Below are 21793 nucleotides of genomic sequence, written 5' to 3' on the forward strand. Positions count from 1 at the left end.
CCCATGGGGCACCTTCTGCTACAAGGTGATGCCGTTTGGTCTGAAAAACGCTGGGGCAACATATCAACGAGCAATGGTGACTCTGTTCCATGATATGATTCATCATGAAATCGAGGTTTATGTGGACGATATGATTGCCAAATCTCAGACAGAAGAAGAACATCTGGTGAATCTGCAGAAACTGTTCGAACGGTTAAGGAAATTCAAGCTAAGGCTTAATCCGAACAAGTGCACTTTCGGGGTGAGATCTGGAAAATTGCTGGGTTTTATTGTTAGCGGAAAAGGGATTGAGGTGGATCCTGACAAGGTGAAAGCAATACAGGAAATGCCTGAGCCAAGAACGGAGAAGCAAGTCCGTGGTTTCTTAGGGAGGTTGAACTACATTGCAAGGTTCATCTCTCACCTAACAGCCACGTGTGAGCCAATTTTCAAATTGCTGAGGAAAGATCAGGCTATCAGGTGGAACGACGATTGTCAAAGGGCTTTTGAGAAGATAAAAGAGTATTTGCAGAATCCTCCTATCCTTATGCCTCCAGTCCCAGGGAGACCGCTGATTATGTACTTGACGGTACTTGACAATTCTATGGGTTGTGTTCTCGGTCAACACGACGAGACAGGTAGAAAAGAGCATGCCATCTACTACCTGAGTAAAAAATTCACAGACTGTGAGTCGAGATACTCAATGCTTGAGAAGACATGTTGTGCACTTGCATGGGCTGCTAAGCGATTGAGACAATACATGCTGACTCACACAACCTTACTGATCTCCAAGATGGATCCAATCAAGTACATATTCGAGAAGCCAGCTCTCACTGGAAGAGTTGCTCGTTGGCAAATGGTACTGACAGAGTACGACATCCAGTATACATCCCAGAAAGCCATCAAGGGGAGTATTCTGTCAGACTATCTTGCTCAACAACCGATTGACGATTATGAGCCAATGAAGTTTGATTTTCCGGATGAAGACATCATGTTCCTCAAGATTAAAGACTGTGAAGAGCCGGTTGTTGGGGAGGGACCTGATCCAGATGAAAAGTGGATTTTAACGTTTGATGGGGCTGTCAATGCCAGAGGAAGTGGAATTGGTGCTGTCATTACAACTCCGAAAGGTGCCCACATGCCTTTCACCGCTCGTCTGACTTTCGAGTGCACCAATAATGAAGCTGAGTACGAGGCCTGTATCTTGGGTATTGAGCAAGCCATTGATTTGAGAATCAAGACTCTAGACATCTTCGGAGATTCAGCTCTAGTGATCAATCAAGTGAATGGTGATTGGAATACTCTCCAGCCTACTCTGGTCCCCTACAGAGATTACACGAGAAGACTGTTGACTTTCTTCACAACAGTAAAGCTGTATCATATACCTCGTGATGAGAACCAGATGGCAGATGCTCTTGCTACTCTATCCTCCATGATCAAGGTGTTTCGGTGGAACCATGTTCCTAGTATCGATGTTATGCGCCTTGATAGGGCCGCGTATGTGTTTGCTGCTGAACTGGTAGTTGATGACAAGCCTTGGTATCACGACATCAAATGCTTTCTGAAGAATCAAGAGTACCCTGCAGGGGCATCCAACAATGACAGAAAGACTTTGAGAAGATTGGCAGGCAGCTTCTTCTTGAACAAAGACGATGTGCTGTATAAGAGGAACTTCGACATGGTTCTGCTCAGATGCGTGGACAGACACGAAGCAGACATATTGATGCAGGAAGTTCATGAAGGTTCCTTTGGTACTCATTCCGGTGGACATGCAATGGCTAAGAAATTGTTGAGAGCGGGTTATTATTGGATGACCATGGAATCAGATTGTTTCAAGTATGCTCGGAAGTGCCATAAATGCCAGATTTATGCTGATAAGGTGCATGTACCGCCGAATCCTCTGAATGTGATGTCTTCGCCGTGGCCATTTGCGATGTGGGGCATTGACATGATTGGAAAGATTGAGCCGACTGCTTCCAATGGCCATCGCTTCATCCTTGTTGCCATCGACTATTTCACCAAGTGGGTCGAAGCAGCGTCATTCGCGAATGTCACCAGACATGTGGTTGCCCGTTTCATCAAGAAGGAAATCATTTGTCGCTATGGGATTCCCGAAAGGATCATTACTGATAATGGTTCCAACCTCAATAACAAAATGATGAAGGAGTTATGTCAGAACTTCAACATTCAGCATCACAATTCTTCCCCTTATCGTCCTAAGATGAACGGTGCTGTTGAGGCAGCAAATAAGAACATAAAGAAGATTGTGCAGAAGATGGTCGTTACGTACAGAGATTGGCATGAGATGCTACCCTTCGCCTTGCATGGGTACCGCACTTCAGTACGTACATCGACCAGGGCAACCCCTTACTCCCTTGTGTATGGTATGGAAGCAGTCCTACCTGTTGAAGTGGAGATTCCTTCTCTAAGAGTCCTGTTGGATGTCAAGCTAGACGAAGCTGAATGGATTCGGACAAGGTTCAATGAGTTGAGTCTTATCGAAGAGAAGCGAATGGCGGCCATTTGTCATGGGCAGTTGTATCAGAGTCGGATGAAGAGAGCCTTTGACCAGAAAGTGCGTCCTCGTTGTTTCCAAGTCGGAGATTTAGTGTTGAAAAGGATCCTTCCTCCTCAGACGGATCACAGGGGCAAGTGGACTCCTAACTATGAGGGACCGTATATCGTCACCAAGGTTTTCGATGGTGGGGCCTTAATGCTTGCAACGATGGATGGTGAAGACTTCAATTCCCCGGTGAACTCAGACGCAGTTAAAAAATACTTCGCATGAAATAGACCCGCTGGACAGTAAAAAGAATAGTCCAGGCAAAAAAAATGGGCATCCCGACGAACCAAGAAAATGAAAAGGTTCGGGCAAAAATTAGGGATTTAAGAAATGAAAAGATCGTACACCCGGTAAGTTGAAAACCTGAAAAGGCAACTTAGGCAAAAAATGGGTATCCCGGTGGATTGAAAACCCGAAAGGGCGATCCAGGCAAAAGTTAGGGATTAAGCGAATGACTGCGTTCTGAGTTAGTTCTGAATCTCATCTCATGTCGATGACTGGAAACTTTCAAAAGGATAGGAAGCAATCCAATCACTCTCTTCAGAAAGCTGATCATCTGGAGGATCTTGAAGACGAGCGAGTCATAGCAGAATTGGAACCCAATAGAAATCCATTTCACATTGCCATTAGATTAATTTCTGTTTTTTTATCTTCTGTGCGATTACCTCTTTCCAGGGATTGCTTCCTGATGTAAACGCCTATTCAGAGGCCACTCAATCAATAAAATCATGTTATTCAGTACATCTCTGTGTTCATTTTCATCTTACTGTTTTGTTTGCAAAAATGACGTCCGAATTTTTGATAAACATTGCATCATGAAACATAAGAGCTTTACAGGTACATGCTCAATGAACATTTAAAATTGTTGTGAATTTTAAGTATTTTGAATCATCTATTCAGAACATGTACACTCGGGGCATTTCCTTAAGATTCCCAGTAGGTTCTCACTACTGTACTCCCCAAGCGGTTGTTTCAGACTATACACTCCCTAGTAGAGTTAGCAGTGCCAGACTGTGTATCCCCAGTAGAGATAAGAATGGGTTGCCTCCCCTAGCAGGGTAATCTCCAAGCAGTTCGGGTTCGATGGAGTGCATCCCCAGCAAAGTTTGTCTTTCCCCAGCAGGATGGAAGTTGACTTGGTTATAGGATCCTCAGCACAGTTCCTGGAGTTCCCCGGTGTTGTCTCTGGAGGAGACGTGTGTTTATGCATTCATCATTTAGATAAGCATAACACATTGCATCATTAGTGCATAGCATTTCCATGATCATGGAGCATTGTGTAAAACAAGAAAAAAACTCATGCATCAACATTGCAAACATATCCATTAGCCCTAGGTCGTGGTGACCAGCCGAGTTTGGGTTGTTGGAAAGAGTTTAGCTTCGCGCCTTTGGATCGGTTTCAGAATTGGGTTCATCAGCATGGTTGAGAGGTTGGTGCTTTCCCAACAAGTGGCTCCTTAGTGGAGTGGGTATCCCTAGCAGTGTTACTCCCCGAAGTTGGCAGCATCTTGCAAGCTTGGGTCTATTCCCTTAGCAGAAGTGGGTGTGTCTGATCTCTCCATGTAGAGTCTACCCCTTAAGCAGAAAGTGTCTACCGTTTCCTTCTGCGCTCCCCACTGAGTTACATCCTCGTGGATGACGGTTGTTTCCGTTCCCTCCCAACACACATTGGGATGGGTTTTCCCTATTGAGTTCTTTCCTCATTAGGATGAATCCTGTTTTAGTCTGCCTTTTTGGATCGATCCTAAATTGGCTTCCTGTTGGCTGTCTCCCGTGCTTCCCCGGGGCATAAATAAATAGTCGCTCACTAACCGGCACTCATTCATCACATCCTCAGTGGAATTTGTGGCTTCTACCTACAAACCGGTAGTTGTAAGTCCTATCTTTGTGGTTTTCTACCTACTAGTTGGTAGTTGTAAAATCCCACTTTCATCCCATTGGCAGAGTTAACCCTTTGTGCTCATCCTATCGATGACTGGTTACCTTTCTGTGGCTTCTACCTACAAACTGGTAGTTGTAAGTCCTATCGTTGTGGTTCTCTACCTACTAGCTGGTAGTTGTAAAATCCCACTTTCATCCCATTGGCAGAGTTAACCCTTTGTGCTCATCCTATCGATGACTGGTTACCTTTCTGTGGTTTTCTGCCTACAAACCGGTAGATGTAATCCCCTTCTTGCAGTTATCAGTATCCAGCTTGCGGTATTGATACTCTTTTCCCCTCTGGATACTTGCCTTGATCAAGCAGTATTGTCCCCAGTGGGTTTTCCCCTTTCTTTTGGGTATTTGCTCCAAGTTGGCAACTTTTATCCTCTTTTGGTTGGTCATCTTTTGCATGCTTAGTCCTGGTACCCTGATGCCTTTCTTTTCGGTCGATTATTCATTTGACAACCTACAACCCGGTTATGGGTAATCTTCCATGCGAGTGTACTATCTGCATTTTGACGGCTACAGATAATATATCTCATGCACTCTTTGGTCAATCTTTCGATTGTTATCCCCAGCATAGGTCCTTGGCATGCGTGTCGGCTCACGTATCACTGTTTTGTTATCTTCGCCGATGCTGATAGACATGAAGAATTTTCCGGTGTTCAGACCGAGGCGGTATTCAGACCGAAGTGGCGTTCAGGCCAGTCTTTCCCGATTTTCAGATCGAAGAAGTTCTCAACAATCAGGACGAAGAACTTATGGTATTCAGACCAGTTTTCCGGTGTTCAGACCGAGGCGGTATCCAGACCGATGCGGCGTTCAGGCCAGTTTCCGATTCCAGATCGAAGAAGTTCTCAACAATCAGGACGAAGAACTTATGGTGTTCAGACCAGTTTTCCGGTGTTCAGACCGAGGCGGTATCCAGACCGATGCGGCGTTCAGGCCAGTTTCTGATTCCAGATCGAAGAAGTTCTCAACAATCAGGATGAAGAACTTATGGTGTTCAGACCAGTTTTCCGGTGTTCAGACCGAGGCGGTATCCAGACCGATGCGGCGTTCAGGCCAGTTTCCGATTTTCAGATCGAAGAAGTTTTCGACGATCAGGTCGATGTACTTATGGCATTCAGGCCAATTTTCCGGTGTTCAGACCAAGGCGGTATCCAGACCGAAGTGGCATTCAGGCCAGTTCCCGGTATCCAGACCGAAGTGGCATTCAGGCCAGTTTTCCCGGTATCCAGACCGAAGTGGCATTCAGGCCAGTTTTCCCGGTATCCAGACCGAAGTGGCGTTCAGGCCAGTTCCCTGTATCCAGACCGAAGTGGCGTTCAAGCCAGTCTTTCCCGATTCTCAGATCGAAGAAGTTTCCGGTGTTCAGGCCGAGGCGGTAGTCAGACCGATGTGGTGTTCAGACCAATTTCCGATTTCCAGATCGAAGAAGTTCTCAACAGTCAGGACGAAGAACTTGTGGTGTTCAGACCAGTTTTCCCGGTATCCAGACCGAAGTGGCATTCAGGCCAGTTTCCGATTTCCAGATCGAAGGAGTTCTCAACAGTCAGGACGAAGAACTTGTGGTGTTCAGACCAGTTTTCCCGGTATCCAGACCGAAGTGGCATTCAGGCCAGTTCCCGGTATCCAGACCGAAGTGGCATTCAGGCCAATTTTCCCGGTATCCAGACCGAAGTGGCGTTCAGGCCAGTTTTCCCGGTATCCAGACCGAAGTGGCATTCAGGCCGATTTTCCCGGTATCCATACCGAAGTGGCATTCAGGCCAGTTTTCCCGATATCCAGACCGAAGTGGCATTCAGGCCAGTCTTTTTTCCGATTTCCAGATCGAAGTGGTGTTCAGACCAGATTTCCGGTGATCAGACCAACACTGATACTCTCATATTCCGATGCTTAATGTTCAGACTAATGTGCGGCGTTCAGGCCATGGGTACTCCTGTGTTACCATTTATTTTGGTATTCAGGTCAACTTTCTGTTTCGGTACTCAGGCCGATTTTCACCGTATCAGACGGATTCTTCCTTTGAGATTGCTTCTTTGACCATGTTGACAGGCATTGTTTCATAGGGATTCATGATCAAAATCCGGGTCTTCTTAGTATTTAACCATCTCCCACTACGATCATGTGAAGAACATCCTGCTTCATATTCTCTAGTTGAAGACGCTTAAATAGGGGCAACTGTCATACCCCGATTTTGGCTCCTGAATTTTTTATGTTTGTTTGGCATGCTTGGCCTAACCTAACTTTGGTTTTACATGAGGTTTGGTTTTGATCCAAAGTCATGGTGTTGTGATTGTGGATACCTCTATGGTCTGGGTCATCTGAACAACCAAGTTTCTTGTGTTTCTAACCACTTGCCAGTCATGTTATTGGTTCATGGATACTATAACCTTATGGTCTTTTTTCATGGTTTTATTCATACACATTATCCGTCAAGTTTTTTTCTTCTCAAAAGTCAAACATTCAAGCCAATTGTGAAACCAATTTCAACCCTTTGTTAATCCATTTCAATTTATTTCATGTCGTTGTTTAAACCAGTACATATGATTCCATACAAGAAAAATACAAAAAAAATTGACACTTTTGACCAACTGTTGACTTTGGTCAACAGTTGACTTTTTGGTCAACAGTTGACTTTGGTCAACATTTGACTTTTTGGTCAACTTTGACCAAAGTCAACCCAAATTCATTAAATCCTAAGTTCACCCGTAATTGTCCATTGAATTCCATCTACAAGGAAAATACAAAAAATGAACTGTGACCAAAGTCAACACAACCCCTTTGCATCCTAAAATCCTAAGTCTACCATACATGAACCTTAGATTTCACATTGGTTATGAATACTATAATAAAATCGGTTTGCCACCAAAATATTTTATCAACATTGAATTCAGCAATTAAGACCAACTTGAAGGCAACTTCTCTTGTCGTTTTCCCACACAAGTTTCATATCACATACAACAGATTCTTGCTTATGAATTTGTTTCCAGCGGCATCCTGCAATATTGTGAAAGGAACAATTCTTTACTGTTCAAAAAAAAAAAAAGAAATTGATGTTGTTGGCATTATCAGAAAATGAAACGCACAAACCCGGGCAGTATTGCAGCTGTTTATGGATATCCAACTGATAATTGTTTCCAACGCCTATTCATTTCTTTTCAAGCATCTATATATGGCTTTTTGAATGCCTGTCGGCCACTCTTGGGGCTTGATAGAACGTATCTGAAGAGCAAGTATCTTGGTACATTACTTTTTGTTACCGGATTTGATGGTGATGGGGCTCTCTTTCCTCTTGCATTTGGTGTTGTTGATGAGGAGAATGATGATAATTGGACGTGGTTTCTGACTGAACTTCATAACCTGCTTGAGGTTAATACTGAAAACATGCCAAGGCTTACTATTTTGTCAGATAGACAGCAAGGAACTGTGGATGGGGTTGAGGCATGTTTTCACTACCGCTTTCCATGGATTTTGCATGCGCCACTTGAGTGATAGCTTCCAACAAAAAATGCTCTCTGCCTTTTGATTCGATTATCCAGATTCAATTATACCATGGCACCTGGTTACGAATATGATATCAATGATCTGTATCAAGAAGCTCAAAGGAGATGGCTCAAGCCGGCTGAAGTCATGTACATTTTACAGAATAATGAAAAGTACCAGTTCACTCATGAGCCACCGCAATAGCCAACAAGTGGTTCCCTATTTCTGTTTAGTAGAAGAGTACTGCGTTTCTTCCGTAAAGATGGTCATGCTTGGCGAAAAAAAGATGGAAGAGCTGTAGGAGAAGCCCACGAACGGCTGAAGGTCGGAAATGTTGAAGCCATAAATTGTTACTATGCACATGGAGAGCAGAACTCTAATTTCCAGAGGCGAAGTCTACAATTTCGGTGTCATCTTGCTTGAACTGGTGACTGAAAAAAACCAACAGCTGCTCCTACAATAATGCACACAACAAAACGCAGGTTAAGTGAAAAATGAAAACATGCCGGAGTCGAACTATGGCCAATTATCAATCTACATCAATAGCAGGAAAACAGCCGAGTAAGATTTACGGTGCATGAGCTGAAGGTTACGGTCATTACCTATCGAAACAGAAGCGGAACGGTGAGATAAAAGTTGAAGTCAGCCGCCAATTCGTGTCGGTATAGCAGCACCCTGCAATACCAAAGCCATTCATTAAATTTCCAAAGAGTTCTCTAACAATCCAACATAATACTTTGCTTATCACCCTTTGGCTTGAACCAAGAAATAGCTCACGATACATGTTTGATCCACTAGCCCTATTGCCCTTTGTTTTGCCTTGCTGCTATTGGACAAAGGCATGAGGAGTGTGCTACAAAAGTGCCTACTGCTAGATGAAACTTTGCCCAGGCCAAATGCAACCACCAAAGTCCCAGTTAGCATGGAAGAATGGAAGGAGTTGTGTACAACAGAGTTTTCACTCACCAAATGGTCTTGTAACGACACCATGCACACTCTTGCCAAACAACATGATCACCGGACCTGCATCAAAACAACAGTCAACAGTCAGGTTGCAGTGAAAACAAACCACCCTCCAAGGTATCAACTACAGTGAAGCATCAATGCACCATGACATTACCTTGTTGTAGGCGCTAGCCTGCTAATGAACAAATCATGTTTCAGTCATAACAGTTCCATAGTCCACCCAGCTTCTTTATCAATCATGTCCATACCAAGCAACAACCCTGTTAATCTCTGGTCCCTATCTGGATAAACTTTTGACCAGTCAAATTGTATTTGCTCTCAAGTACACAACGCAAGCGACGGTTTTCATAGTTCTTTCATGCCTCATCTCAATTTCAGTCAATTTTAGCACATTTCTTGTAAATGGAAAGACATCTCCAGTCACTTATCAGGTTCTTGGACACCTAAAGACATGCCTTGTATTGGCATTGGGTTATACTTTGCTCCACGATCCATTCAGCTGGAGAAACATCATGGGTATTCTGTTGGCCATGGTTGGGATGATTCTATATTCTTACTATTGTACTCTTGAGAATCAGCAAAAAGCCGTTGAAGTTGCCACACTAGCATCCCAGGCAAGGGAAGGTGAATCTGATCCTCTAATTAATTTGGAAAAAGGAAGCAGCGCTGTGACTGACAGTGTTGGACATATGTCCCCTGTGTGGAGCAAAGACAAGGACTAAGATGTTTATGACCTCTGTTATTCATTGTGGAGAACAGTTATAGTTTCTATAGAGGGCATACCATAACCACATGTTGAAAAAAAAATCAATCAGGAAATGGACATTGAACCTGCTGCAAAACCAAAACAGAAACAGTCAGCCATGCAATGCACTCAAGGCGATCATAACATAAATCATAGCTTATGGGATACATAAATCTGTATGAATGGGCATGGTCCTTGCTGCATATGTGAAAAGCATCGAGGATCATGGTTTCATTCTTCATTTTGGTCTGCCTTCTTTCACGGGATTCTTACCTAAAGAAGGCTGGAGTGGAGAAGTTAGAATTGGGCAACATGTGCAGGGATTGGTCAAGAGTGTTGATAAAGCTCATAAAGTGGTTTACTTGAGTCCCAACTCTGATAAAATGTCCAATAGTGTGATGAAGGATCTCAAGGGTATGTCAATTGATCTTCTAGTTCCAGGAGTGATGGTTAATGCCCGTGTGAAGTCGATTCTTGAGAACGGTGTTATGTTATCATTTCTCACATACTTCACTGGAACGGTTGATCTGTTTCATTTGCAGAATATATATCCTACAGCAAGCTGGAAGGATAAGTACATTAAATCTCAGAAGGTTGTTTGTCGGGTATTATTCATTGATCCATCAAGTAGAGTTGTTGGTTTGACGCTGAATCCACATCTTGTTCAGAACAAAGCCCCTCCTTCACATGTTAAAATTGGAGATATATATGAGAATTCAAAAGTTGTCAGGGTGGATAAAGGGCCAGGACTATTGCTCGAGGTTCCATCAATTCCAGAGTCAACTCCAGCTTTTGTCAGTATATCTGATATTGCTGAGGAAGAGATTCAAAAACTTGAGAAAAAGTACAAGGAAGGAAATCATGTCCGTGTTCGGATTCTTGGGTTAAGGCATTTGGAAGGACTTGCTACAGGAGTTTTGAAGGCTAGTGCTTTAGAAGAGGCGGTGTTTACTCATTCTGATGTCAAACCCGGGATGGTGTTGAAGGCTAAGATTCTTTCAGTCGACAGCTTTGGTGCTATTGTACAAATTCCTGGTGGTGTGAAGGCACTTTGTCCTCTTCGTCATATGTCTGAATTGGAAATTGCAAAGCCTGAAGAAAAAAAATTCAAGGTGAAGAGCTGATTAAATCACCTGGCAAGTAGGAATCTCAATCTGAAAATGAGAGTGACGAATCAGATGTTGTTGAACACGATGTGAAGGTGTGTGACATCTGTGGAGATGCTGGTCGTGAGGATCTACTTGCCATATGTCGCAGGTGCACTGATGGTGCAGAGCACACCTACTGCATGCGAGAAATGCTTGAGAAACTCCCTGAAGGGGTTGGTTCTGTGAAGAATGCCAAGACGCAGTGGAAGCTGAAAACAAGAGGCCGGATGCCGAAAGAAAAAATTTGTAAAAACCTACTTCCATGTCACAAGTTTCTGGCAAAAGACTTTCTAACAACATTGAAGTGGTTCCTCCAGCAGCAAAAAGGCAAACTCTTGAATCAAGCAAAGGTGCACCAACAGTCTTGTCGTATTGTTTATACAGATTCCCGACCAAACTAATGTCTTTGTTTATGTTGGGATATGCTCCATAATTGGATCGCTGGCTGTCATGATTGTAAAAGTGATTGGTAGCCATTAAACTTACATTCGATGGTTCAAATTAAAATATTTACTTTCAAATGGTCGGCATTTCCTGCATCATTACAAGTAAATCACCTTAATATGGCATGGGATATTTTGAACACAACAGTGGTTTCTCCAATCTATTTTGCACTATTCACTTTGTTTACAATAGTAGCCGGTGCAATCATGTCTAAGGATTATTCAGGACAAAGTATGAGCAGTTGCATCAGAGCTATGTGGTTTCATCACTGATTTATCTGGGACAACTGTTTTGCACTGCATTAGAATACCAGATCCTCCCGCCAGTACCGATGTGTACAGTCCCCTGTCACCAAAACTTTATCAGTATATCCAAACAATATGACATTTGATTCTCCGGAAGAGCAGGAGAAATATATCCGCCAATGGCTTGAGGATAGACTTGGATTTGCATATGGTTTCAGCATAAAGTTTTATCCGGGAAAGTTTTCTAGAGATAAAAGGAGCATTCTTGCTGTTGGCGATATTTCAGAAATTATCCCCGATGAAGATGCAGATATTGCTGTTCTATAGGAGCCTGAGCATCTGACTTGGTATCACCATGGGAAAAGATGGAAAACTAAATTCAGGCTAGTTATAGGAATTATTCACACAAACTATTTAGAATATGTGAAAAGAGAACTGCAAGCATTTTTACTCAAATATTTAAACAACTGGGTTGTTGGTATATACTGTCACAAGGTGACCAGACTATCTGCTGCCACTCAGGATTACCCTGGGTCCATCGTCTGCAACGTTCATGGAGTTAATCCATAGTTCCTTGAGATTGGCAAAAATAAAAGATGATCCAACATTAAGGTTAACTTTTTGACTTGATGATGTGATCACAGGTTTTAGTTGCCGAAAGCCTGAATCTGTTTCGCCACACACGAGACAAATTCGCAAATATGTTTCATGTCCTGAATATCGCCGGTTTCTTGCACTGGTCTACACTTTCAGAAGAGATAGTTGAATTAGACCGTTTCCATGAGGTCAGCTAGAGTGATCTTGCCGTATATGCCATGGTTTAAGGAATCAAATTGTTTGCTAATTTGTAGAATGTCTATCTCAGTAATCTTCCCCATTTGTTTAAGCTTGTATATGACAAAGTCCGATTTACTGCATAAAAGTAAAAGGTTAACAAAAAGGAAGCTGGTATATGCGATAAAACTCGAGAAATATAAACAAATTTCAGCTACCAGAATAATATGATGCAACGGCAGGTATTCCCGCAACAAAGCAATCCAAGTGAAGTTCCTAGTACCAATTCTCAGAGTGTAAATGATGCTTACGATGGAAGGGAACAGTTTGCTCATAATTCAAGCAAGTTGCCAAAAATCCAACCACCTGTTGCTGACACTGATTATCCTGCTTCTGCTGGAAGCCATGATACTCCTCAGTCTGTGCCGCACTTCTTTGACGCATCAAAAAGTCATAATGAATTTTCCCAAGAAACAGTATCCAAAAATATCAATAAAAACCATGAAATCCCCAATTCTCACCGAACCAGAAGACATAGTTGATTACAACAGAGACACCGTCCCTAACAAAGACATAATTCTTGGCGGCGAAAGAGCCAACATTCCGTTCCCGTGTGATTGCATCAACGGCGACTTTCTTGCTCATATTTTTAGTTACGATGTTCAAACCGGAGACACATATGCTTCTGTTGCTGGATCCAACCATGCTAATTTAACCAATGTTCAATGGTTGAGAAACTTCAATACTTATCCGCCGAATAGTATTCCCGATACTGGAACGTTGAATGTTATGATTAATTGTTCTTGTGGAGATAAAGTGATTGCTGCTATGACTGTTGGAAAGGATGTGTCGTCATTGTTCACAGACGTGGTGAATTGTATGCAGACAGAAAATTTGGAGCTGGAAAAGTTGGTCTACTTGTATTTGATAAATTATGCAAAGAGCCAGCCTGACCTTGCTATACTGGCAGTAAATACATTTGTGAAGGATTCTCAAGATCTAAATCCTTTAATTCGTGCCTTAGCTGTGCGGACAATGGGGTGCATTCGTGTGGATAAAATTACCGAGTATTTGTGTGATCCCCTTCAAAGATGTCTAAAGGACGATGATCCATATGTTCGCAAGACAGCAGCCATTTGTGTAGCAAAGCTCTATGACATTAACACAAAGTTAGTTGAGGACAGGGGATTTTTGGAATCGCTGAAGGATTTGATATCTGATAATAATCCAATGGTGGTAGCTAATGCTGTCGCGGCACTTGCTAAAATTCAGGACAATAGCAGTAGACCCATCTTTTAGATCACTAGCCACACACTGTCAAAGCTCCTCACTGCGTTAAATGAATGTACAGAATAGGGTCAAGTTTTTATATTGGATGCTCTATCTAGATACAAGGCTGCTGATGCGCGTGAGGCAGAGAACATTGTAGAAAGAGTTACGCCACAGTTACAGCATGCCAATTGTGCAGTTGTGCTATCGACTGTTGAGATGATCCTTCAACAAATGGAGCTCATCACCAGTACTGATGTGGTCCGGAATCTTTGCAAAAAGATGGCCCCTCCTCTTGTGACATTACTCTCAGCAGAACCTGAGATACAATATGTTGCCCTGCGAAATAGCAATCTTATTGTACAAAGAAACCGACAATTCTTGCACATGAAATTAAGGTGTTCTTCTGCAAATACAATGCAAACCTAATGCATTAGCTCCAACTCCTCAGAAGATTAAAGGAATTCATCATCCAACCACCATGTTGGTTGTGTTTTCCCTTGTTTCTTCACTTCCAAGTAACTTAGCCCATTGAACCTCAACCAAACCAACTGAGTTTTCTAAAAAATTCACTGCAGTAAAAGGTAGAGAATTACTCAAAGCAGTAAAATTCAAAATCCAGAAATATTCCCAAATTGGAATGAAGACAAAAACAGAGAGGAATGCTCAGATGCTCAGATTACCTGTCTCAAATCCATACATCAAAGGGGTCAATCCAGTTTCTGAACATCAAAAGTGCTTTGCAGAGTTACTCTTCTGGATTACCAAAAGCACCTTTGAAACCCTAATTCACAGAAATATAAAAGGAGAGAAATCAGTAAGAGAGGGGGATTTTTTCTAAAGGGCACAACAGAAAACCTAGAGGCAGAAAAGAGACCAAAGAAAACCCTAGAGAACAACAAAGAACTGGGAGGCGAAATCTGAGAAAAGACCCCAAAATCGTTTACCTGGAGGCCAGCATCTGTACGTTCTTCACCGCCACCACTGCGATACTTTGTAAGTACTCTTCTTTCTTTCTTTTTATCGTTCTCATGTGCTTGTTGTTGAAATTATTGTGTGAGCTGAAAGTGATTGAGAGGGGTTTGTTGAGAACGAGAGTGGCATTGAGAGAAATGTGAAGTTTGGTGAGTGTTGATGAACATTACCGAGAGAGGAGAGAGTGAAGGAGTGAGTTTGGGAAGGTTGAGTTCGTGAGGTGGGGAGGAAGATGACGATGAAGAGGAACCTCTGTATTTCCATTTTCTTTTTTCTTTTTTAATTTTTTTTCTTTTATTATTTAATTTATTTCATTTTTAACACAAAAATCAGAAAACATATATGTTTTTTTATTTTCTTTTATTATTATTATTTACTTTTTATTTATTTAGCTTATTTTGTTTTTTAACAGAGATAATAAAAAACCCATAAAAATGTTTGTTTTGTTTTTTTGTTTTATTTATTTATTTATTTTAAATCTATTAGCCCAGTTTGTATATTTATGGTAGTATCTTAATAGTAGATAGTATTGAGTGGCCTAGTGGAGAGAGTTTAGTTGCATAATATTAGGTGGAGAGGGTTCGATACTCATGTGAAGCTTTTTTGCTTTTTATTTGATGTTATCTTCCTTTAGTTTTTTTTTATATATATTATTATTCTTTTAGTATTTTGTTAATATCTTTTTATGTTTATTATAATTTCATTTGTTAATAATGCATAGTTACTGCATTTGAATTTAGTTCAAAAAACCATTTTTTTTCCAAAAACTAAAAATCATGTTTTTCTCGATTTAATATCGAGCCCATTTTTTACACCCTCGTAAGTCGATTGCTTTTTTAAGCATCGCCGTCGACCTCACATAGCTTACTCTTGGGCTTCCTTACAATGAGCCGTTTCCTTCGCACCTACACTCACACATTGTTTAATGCTCATTCATTTCATTATTTGATTTGATCATATACTTGTTTAAATATCTTATTGTTGATTAACTGTTGCCTACTTGTATGGTGTATGAGGCATATATTTATATTGTTTGATTACCATGTCAACCCCCATTCATAACAAATGTACCCTCTCCCATGAAATGTATAAAATTTACTCTTTCATTCTTTATTCATCTGTTAATACAAGAATTAAAATGAACATTCGATAACCATTTCAAAACAAGATCAAAACCTCGATCCAACGTCGAGTAATCATTTCTCAAAACCTAACAGAACCTGCACGTATTCATCCACCCTTTTGTAAGTCGATTGCTTCATGCATCGCCATCTACCCTTATCCCTAACACTTCTCCTTGTTCCATCCGCCGATTCTTGTTCCGATTAGGTAGCACCCATTAGATAGAACCCTTTGTATGATAACATAGGTAGGATTCCCATATCCTTTTGCATGCTAACATTAGGTAGATATTCCCATTTGTAAATCCTAACACTTAAGTACACATTGCATGACAACTCTAGGGCAGAGCTTCCCCATTTCTTTTTAGACCTTCTGTGCGTCTCCAATCTTGTGGCATGTAGTCCGTCCTATCGCAAAGAGGTAACTGCCTAAGACTCGATTCAGCGAGCTGCGACACCTACTGCTAGGACGTGAACACATTGCCCACTCTCCTTTGACACAACTGGTGTCCTCCTTTGTAAGTCCATGTTCAGATGGCAATCCCTATGTAGGGGAACTACATCGCCCTGATCCTTGTTCCAGACGAGGTATGTAGGCAGGTGGTCGTGCGAGACCACTCCGGGCACCTTTTCTTTCTTTTTGTGTGTGTGCTTGACAGTTATAGGCTCGAGTTCCCGACTCCCTATTAACTTGTTTGGTTGTTGTGTGCTTGGAAGCTGATGTAAGTCCATCGAGTGGCATTCGGGTTCCAGTGTGCGTGTGTTTTGTTTCGGATGCCGATGTAAGTCCAGTGATTGGCGTTCGGGCTCCACGTTTGCCTTTTTGTGTGTGTTTTGGTTCGGATGCTGATGTAAGTCCAATGATTGGCATTCAGGCTCCATGTTTGCCTGCTTGTGTGTTGTTTGTTTGGCGTGCGTGTAGCCGAACTACGGCAACTCTGATTCTCATGTTCAAATGAGATACGTAGGCACAAGATGCGATGTCTTGCCGAGTTTGACTAACAACTAACAACTAATCCTTGTTTGCTTTCGCCCTCGTTGCGATCCTTTCTCTCGCCCTCGTTGCGATCGAGACTTTCCCTTTCTCTTGCCCTAGTTGCAATCGAGACCCTTATTCCCGTAGTTAGTTTGAACTACGTTTTGCTCTGATTCTCATTCCCGATGAGATACGTAGGCATAAGACGCGATGTCTTAGCGAGCACACTTATCCTTAACCCTTAGGTAGCCGAGCTACGAAGACTCTGATTCTCATATTCAGATGAGATACGTATGCAGTGGATGCGACATCCGTGCGAGTCATTTTTCTTTGACCTTTTCTTTTAGTAAATAGTACATTAGATAAACATACACCCTTTAGACAGAAACAAACAAGAGTGGATCCCGTAGAGTACTACGGATGCGTAGGGGTGCTAATACCTTCCCTTCGCATAATCGACTCCCGAACCCAAGATTTGGTTGCGAGACCTTGTCTTTTCCTTTCCTTTCTCCAGGTTTACTTCGAGCGTTTCCTTTCCCTCTGTTGGGATAAATAACGCACGGTGGCGACTCTTCTGTCATTTCTTTCTCGCCGGTTGTTTTTTCGCATACCGTATTTTTCGGGTTGCGACAATGCCAACCAATCATCATGCAAAATTTCAGTCAATTCCAACAAGTATTGGTCATGCAAAAAATTCCAGCAAATTGACATCAAGAGGTGTGACACAAATTGTCACACCTATGTTACAAAAATCATATCTCAATGGCCAGGCATCAAAAAATCATGAAATTTATATGGAAATCAACATCATCCAGTCAAGAATCATCACAAAAATTGGCAAGAATTTATTTTATGATATGAGCATTTCATGATCAAATTAGTGCAAGGTAGCAAAAATGCATATGTATGAAGAAACCCTAGGTCAAATGAAAAATACACCATGCACAACTTTGACCAATAGGTCAAAAAAATCCTAAACAAGTCAACAAAGTCATAGAAAAAATTGCCATATTTTTCTGAATTTCCTACTATTTTTTATGCATTTTTTAAGGTGTTAAAATATTTTTTAGAATTTTTTGTGAATTAATTAAAATTAATTAAAATACATAATGGCAGTTTTGTAATTAAGGATGGCGCGGGCGGTAAACAGGTTTTTTGAACTTTCAAACGGAAAATTGGATCTACAGCACATTCAGCATCATCTTCAAACGGAAAATTTCCAGAAACACCACAAATGCTCAAGAACATGAAATTTCCAAATCGTCACCAAAATCAACAAGGAGGTAACCGTTCGAACCGTATGATCACGTAGAACACGAATATGCATTCAAATCATCCTAACAATTCCTAAATCATGTGAATCGTGCAAGTTAGGGTTTGACATCTAAGCTTCAAGTCCAGATTTCTTACGCTACAGTGGATCATTCACGAATCTAAACATATCATTGTAATCTACACAACATGAACTTCCAAAAGCATATGAACATTGATCATTTCATGACATTCGAAAATTCAACATACCTGGCAATGGCAGTGTAATTCGCGTGGCCTTGGCGCTTGCTTCCTTCAAACAGACGTACTAGAGGTATAGGGAAGGTGATTAGAGATGCCAACTTCAATTGCCTTTGCTCATAGTGTCCTCAATTCGGATTTGCCATTGATGGAGCTCACCATGACAGCCACGATTTGATGCTCTTCTTCCTCCAATCTCCAAAAACAGTCTGAGATGATGATGAATGGAGTTCAGATCAAAAAGAATTTCGAGATTTGGTGTAGAATTGATGATGAATCTTGGAATTGAAGGTGTTGAGTTCTTGATGAAATTTTGAGAGAATGAGAGGTTCTTGATCCAACTTTGGGAAATGTGTCTTTCTGTTATGTTTATGGAGTGATTATGTTTATATATGATAGCTTAATCCAACTCTAATCAAGTTAATTAGCAAAAATGGATTTGTTAATGAAAGTGTAATTTCCAAATGAGGGCAAAAGTGTAATTTCCTCATGACAGCACATGCCACCTGTTTTGACAGCTCATGCAACCTCTAAATATCATATGTGAACCATTGCAACTTGTTTCAACTTCATTGGTTGCTTAAATCTCAAATTCACATGTGTATGGCAATTGTCCAATTTTGGCATTTTCACTTTTCAAACCAAATTCCAAACCAAATGCCTTAGCCATAAAATTATGATTCCAACAAGTTTAAAATGCCAACTATGAGATGTAGCAAAAAGTCCCATTCAAAAATTCCAATTATTTTGAGAGTTGGACCATTTTGCCCCTGATCCAATTCAGCTGTCCAGTTGAAAAGTGACTTTTTGCCTTGGCCATTTTTGGGAAAATCCAATTATGCACCCTCAAAGTACATGTCAAATGGAGTTTGTGCATATAAAGAACTTGCAATTTGGACAAAGTATGTGGAAATTATGGCCTCCTGATTATGGGTCATTTTTGAAATTCACTGAGCCCTAATTTTCAAACCATACATTGGATTTTCAAGTTCTTGGACTTTTTGGAAAGGTGAGAACAAGACCTACAACTTTCATGTTGAACAATTTTGCATTTGAAGCTTCCTTGGACATCTTATTTTGAGGTCAAAAACTTTCCATTTTTGGAAACTTCAGTTACAGGTCACTTTCTATTTTTGGCAGTTTTTGTCCCGACTTGATTTTCTTCATTCTTAAGCTTTGAGATGTCATTCAACACTTGTTCCAACATGAATGAAGTGTCTTCAACTCATTTTCACCCCCAACTCCATCAGATCATGTACAGTTGACCACAGTTGACTTTTCATCTGACAGATGAATTTGGCAATGCACAGATCAAATTGAACCCCAATCTTCAACTGAAATGGCTCAAGGGTGAAACCCTAGCCTCAATAAGCACAAAATAATCACATTATGATCCTCATAACCATCATGAACCCCATCTCCTGATTAAACCCTGATTGGCCCAATGCAACAGATTAGGGTTGACCAGTGGTCAAAACCCTAATCTCAAGGAATCCTCTTCAATCTTCTGATGACATCCAACCATGATGATGATGATGTATCATTGTAATCAATATGAAGACCAACATCCCTTGAGAATCATGAAACCCTAATTCACAGCCCAATCCTCAGATGGCCCATGATCAGTCAACAAAAACCCTAGGCTTGCATTTTGACTTCTCCATCTTCTGATCAAGACTTGGAAGAATGACTTGCACAAAGTAACCACATGATATGCAATATGCTAATGCCTAATGACCTAAAATGTATGCAATATGTTAATGCTTAGTCCCAAGAGAAGAGGGCAAATTTTGAGGTGTTACAATGGGTGACAATGATGGGTCTAGGAAAGGTTGGAAAGGTTGTTGGGGTGTTTGGAAGAGATATGGTTGTGGGATGTTTTGGTATTGTGATGTTTGGGGTTCTTGGCTATGGTAGGTGATGGGGCGGTTAGTGTTTTGGGTAAGGCGACTTTGGTAGGGTGATGGTGTGGGTGCGAAGCGATGTTCGGTCAAAGGTTGGTGGTCCATTTGTTGGTGGTGGTATGGGGGATGTTCTTGGTTTTGGGGTTGGGTGAATGGCATGTTTTGGTTGTATGTTTGTGTGTTTGTGGAACGGAAAGTTTGTCGGATAGGTGGTTGTGAGTAACCGGGCTGAGAATGTTGTTGGGGGTTAGATGTTGAGCCTTCTTGTGTGTAACTTGTCTGGCGTGGGTCGTAGAGGTACATATCATCGGCGATGAATTGAAATCCAACTGATCTATACCAAGCCATATAAGTACGACTTGGTTTTACCTCATTTAGCATGACTGCGTCAGTTAAGACATGGTCATGACGGTGCTTCCACTTGCGACACTCTGATCTTGCGAAGGTTTGCCAAGGGTTGTAGTTCCATTGGTCGTTCACTTTACGCATATGCCATTCTCCTAGGCTAGCTGGGGGATCTGGGATATTCTGGACCATACCAAACTGCAGCTTCACACGATCGGTGTTGTGCAGCTCCACTGTTATGAACCGTATTATCGGTGTGCATGTTGTCCATACGGCTGCGTCTTCAGGGTTGATCTGATGCTCATGATCCATATTAAGGTATGGACGCCAAATGAACTGAAATGTTAAAGACAATAGGATTTAAATGAATGTAGAAAAAGTCAACATAATATGAAGAAATAATGTAATTATTTTGCTTACGTCTGCCGGTCGAAGGTGATCCAACAGGTTGCGATATTGAGTAATACAGTGTCTCGGACATCTGCTGTAATTCATACCGCGTGCCGACCATCTACACCAAAAAGTTAAAATAAATTAGTTATGGGTAATAAACTGTAAGGAAGGAAGTAAAGATATAGCAATTTAAACAACTTACTTTTTTGCATATGGAAAAGTGAAGGGGTTGCTATTGACCGGTGCTAGAGACGGTAGTCTTGACCATCCCCATGCTTGTAGCAAAACAGTACATCCAGAAAACGTAGAAGTATCTTTGTGGGAGTTTTTGCACAAAGAACTATAGAGATAGGCTAGACATGCGGATCCCCAACTATAACTACCTATTCTATCTATATGTCTAAGTAAAGGTAAGTACATAATATGCATGCTAGAACCACTACCTTCGGGAAATAAAAAGGATCCTAGTAACAACATAATGTAACACCTAGTTTTGATGATTCAAGCATCTTCGGTAGAATGCTCATCTAAATAAAAACTATTATAATATGACTTTAGGCGTGAAAGTAGTATATCTTGTCCCCTAGCATTATCATCTAACAAATCAACGTTTAAAAGCTCCATGCAAATTGAATTTGGAAAGTTGGTCTTACCATTAACAGCTTTGCCTTCAATTCGTAGTCCTAAAAGCATGTAGACATCTTCTAACGTCACGGTACACTCACCGGTTGGAAACCAAAATGTGTGTGTCTCTGGCCTCCATCTTTCGCATAAGGCTAGAATGAATTTGTTATCTATAGACCAAGACATAATTTTGCTAAGGTGACCAAAACCGGCGAGTTCAACATAAGGTTGAATCATCGGGTCCATTGGGACAAATTCGTGGACTCGAGTGCGAAACCTTGAGACATCCTATAATAGAAATAATGTAACACTTGACTAAGTCGGTATTTCAAAATAAAATGGGGTTGGTGTAGATGAAACATAAAAAAGAAGTATAAGAAAAAACTTACGTATGTCGC

At 41.3% G+C, this 21793-nt stretch overlaps 2 protein-coding genes and 1 long non-coding RNA gene across 3 annotated transcripts; 2 read left to right on the forward strand and 1 right to left on the reverse strand.

Annotated features, from left to right (window-relative positions):
* Positions 1-6964: 6964 nt before the first annotated feature.
* On the reverse strand, positions 6965-8967 carry LOC127095039 (uncharacterized). Its single transcript, XR_007792661.1, has 3 exons — positions 8557-8967; positions 7562-8408; positions 6965-7468 (listed from the first exon to the last, which is right to left on the reverse strand). It is a non-coding gene; the product is annotated as an uncharacterized LOC127095039 (long non-coding RNA).
* LOC127094361 (UDP-xylose transporter 2) lies at positions 8965-9656 on the forward strand. The gene is made up of 2 exons (XM_051033201.1): positions 8965-9000; positions 9136-9656. Exons 1-2 carry the CDS (start codon positions 8965-8967, stop codon positions 9640-9642), a joined length of 543 nt encoding a protein of 180 aa, XP_050889158.1. The 3' UTR covers positions 9643-9656.
* A 191-nt stretch (positions 9657-9847) lies between these two features.
* LOC127094362 (rRNA biogenesis protein RRP5) lies at positions 9848-10789 on the forward strand. Its single transcript, XM_051033202.1, has one exon. The coding sequence runs from the start codon at positions 9848-9850 to the stop codon at positions 10787-10789; it is 942 nt and encodes a 313-aa protein (XP_050889159.1).
* Positions 10790-21793: the final 11004 nt, after the last annotated feature.

The sequence above is a fragment of the Lathyrus oleraceus genome, chromosome 6, assembly GCF_024323335.1.
Source record: "Lathyrus oleraceus cultivar Zhongwan6 chromosome 6, CAAS_Psat_ZW6_1.0, whole genome shotgun sequence".
Taxonomy (NCBI): domain Eukaryota; kingdom Viridiplantae; phylum Streptophyta; class Magnoliopsida; order Fabales; family Fabaceae; genus Lathyrus; species Lathyrus oleraceus.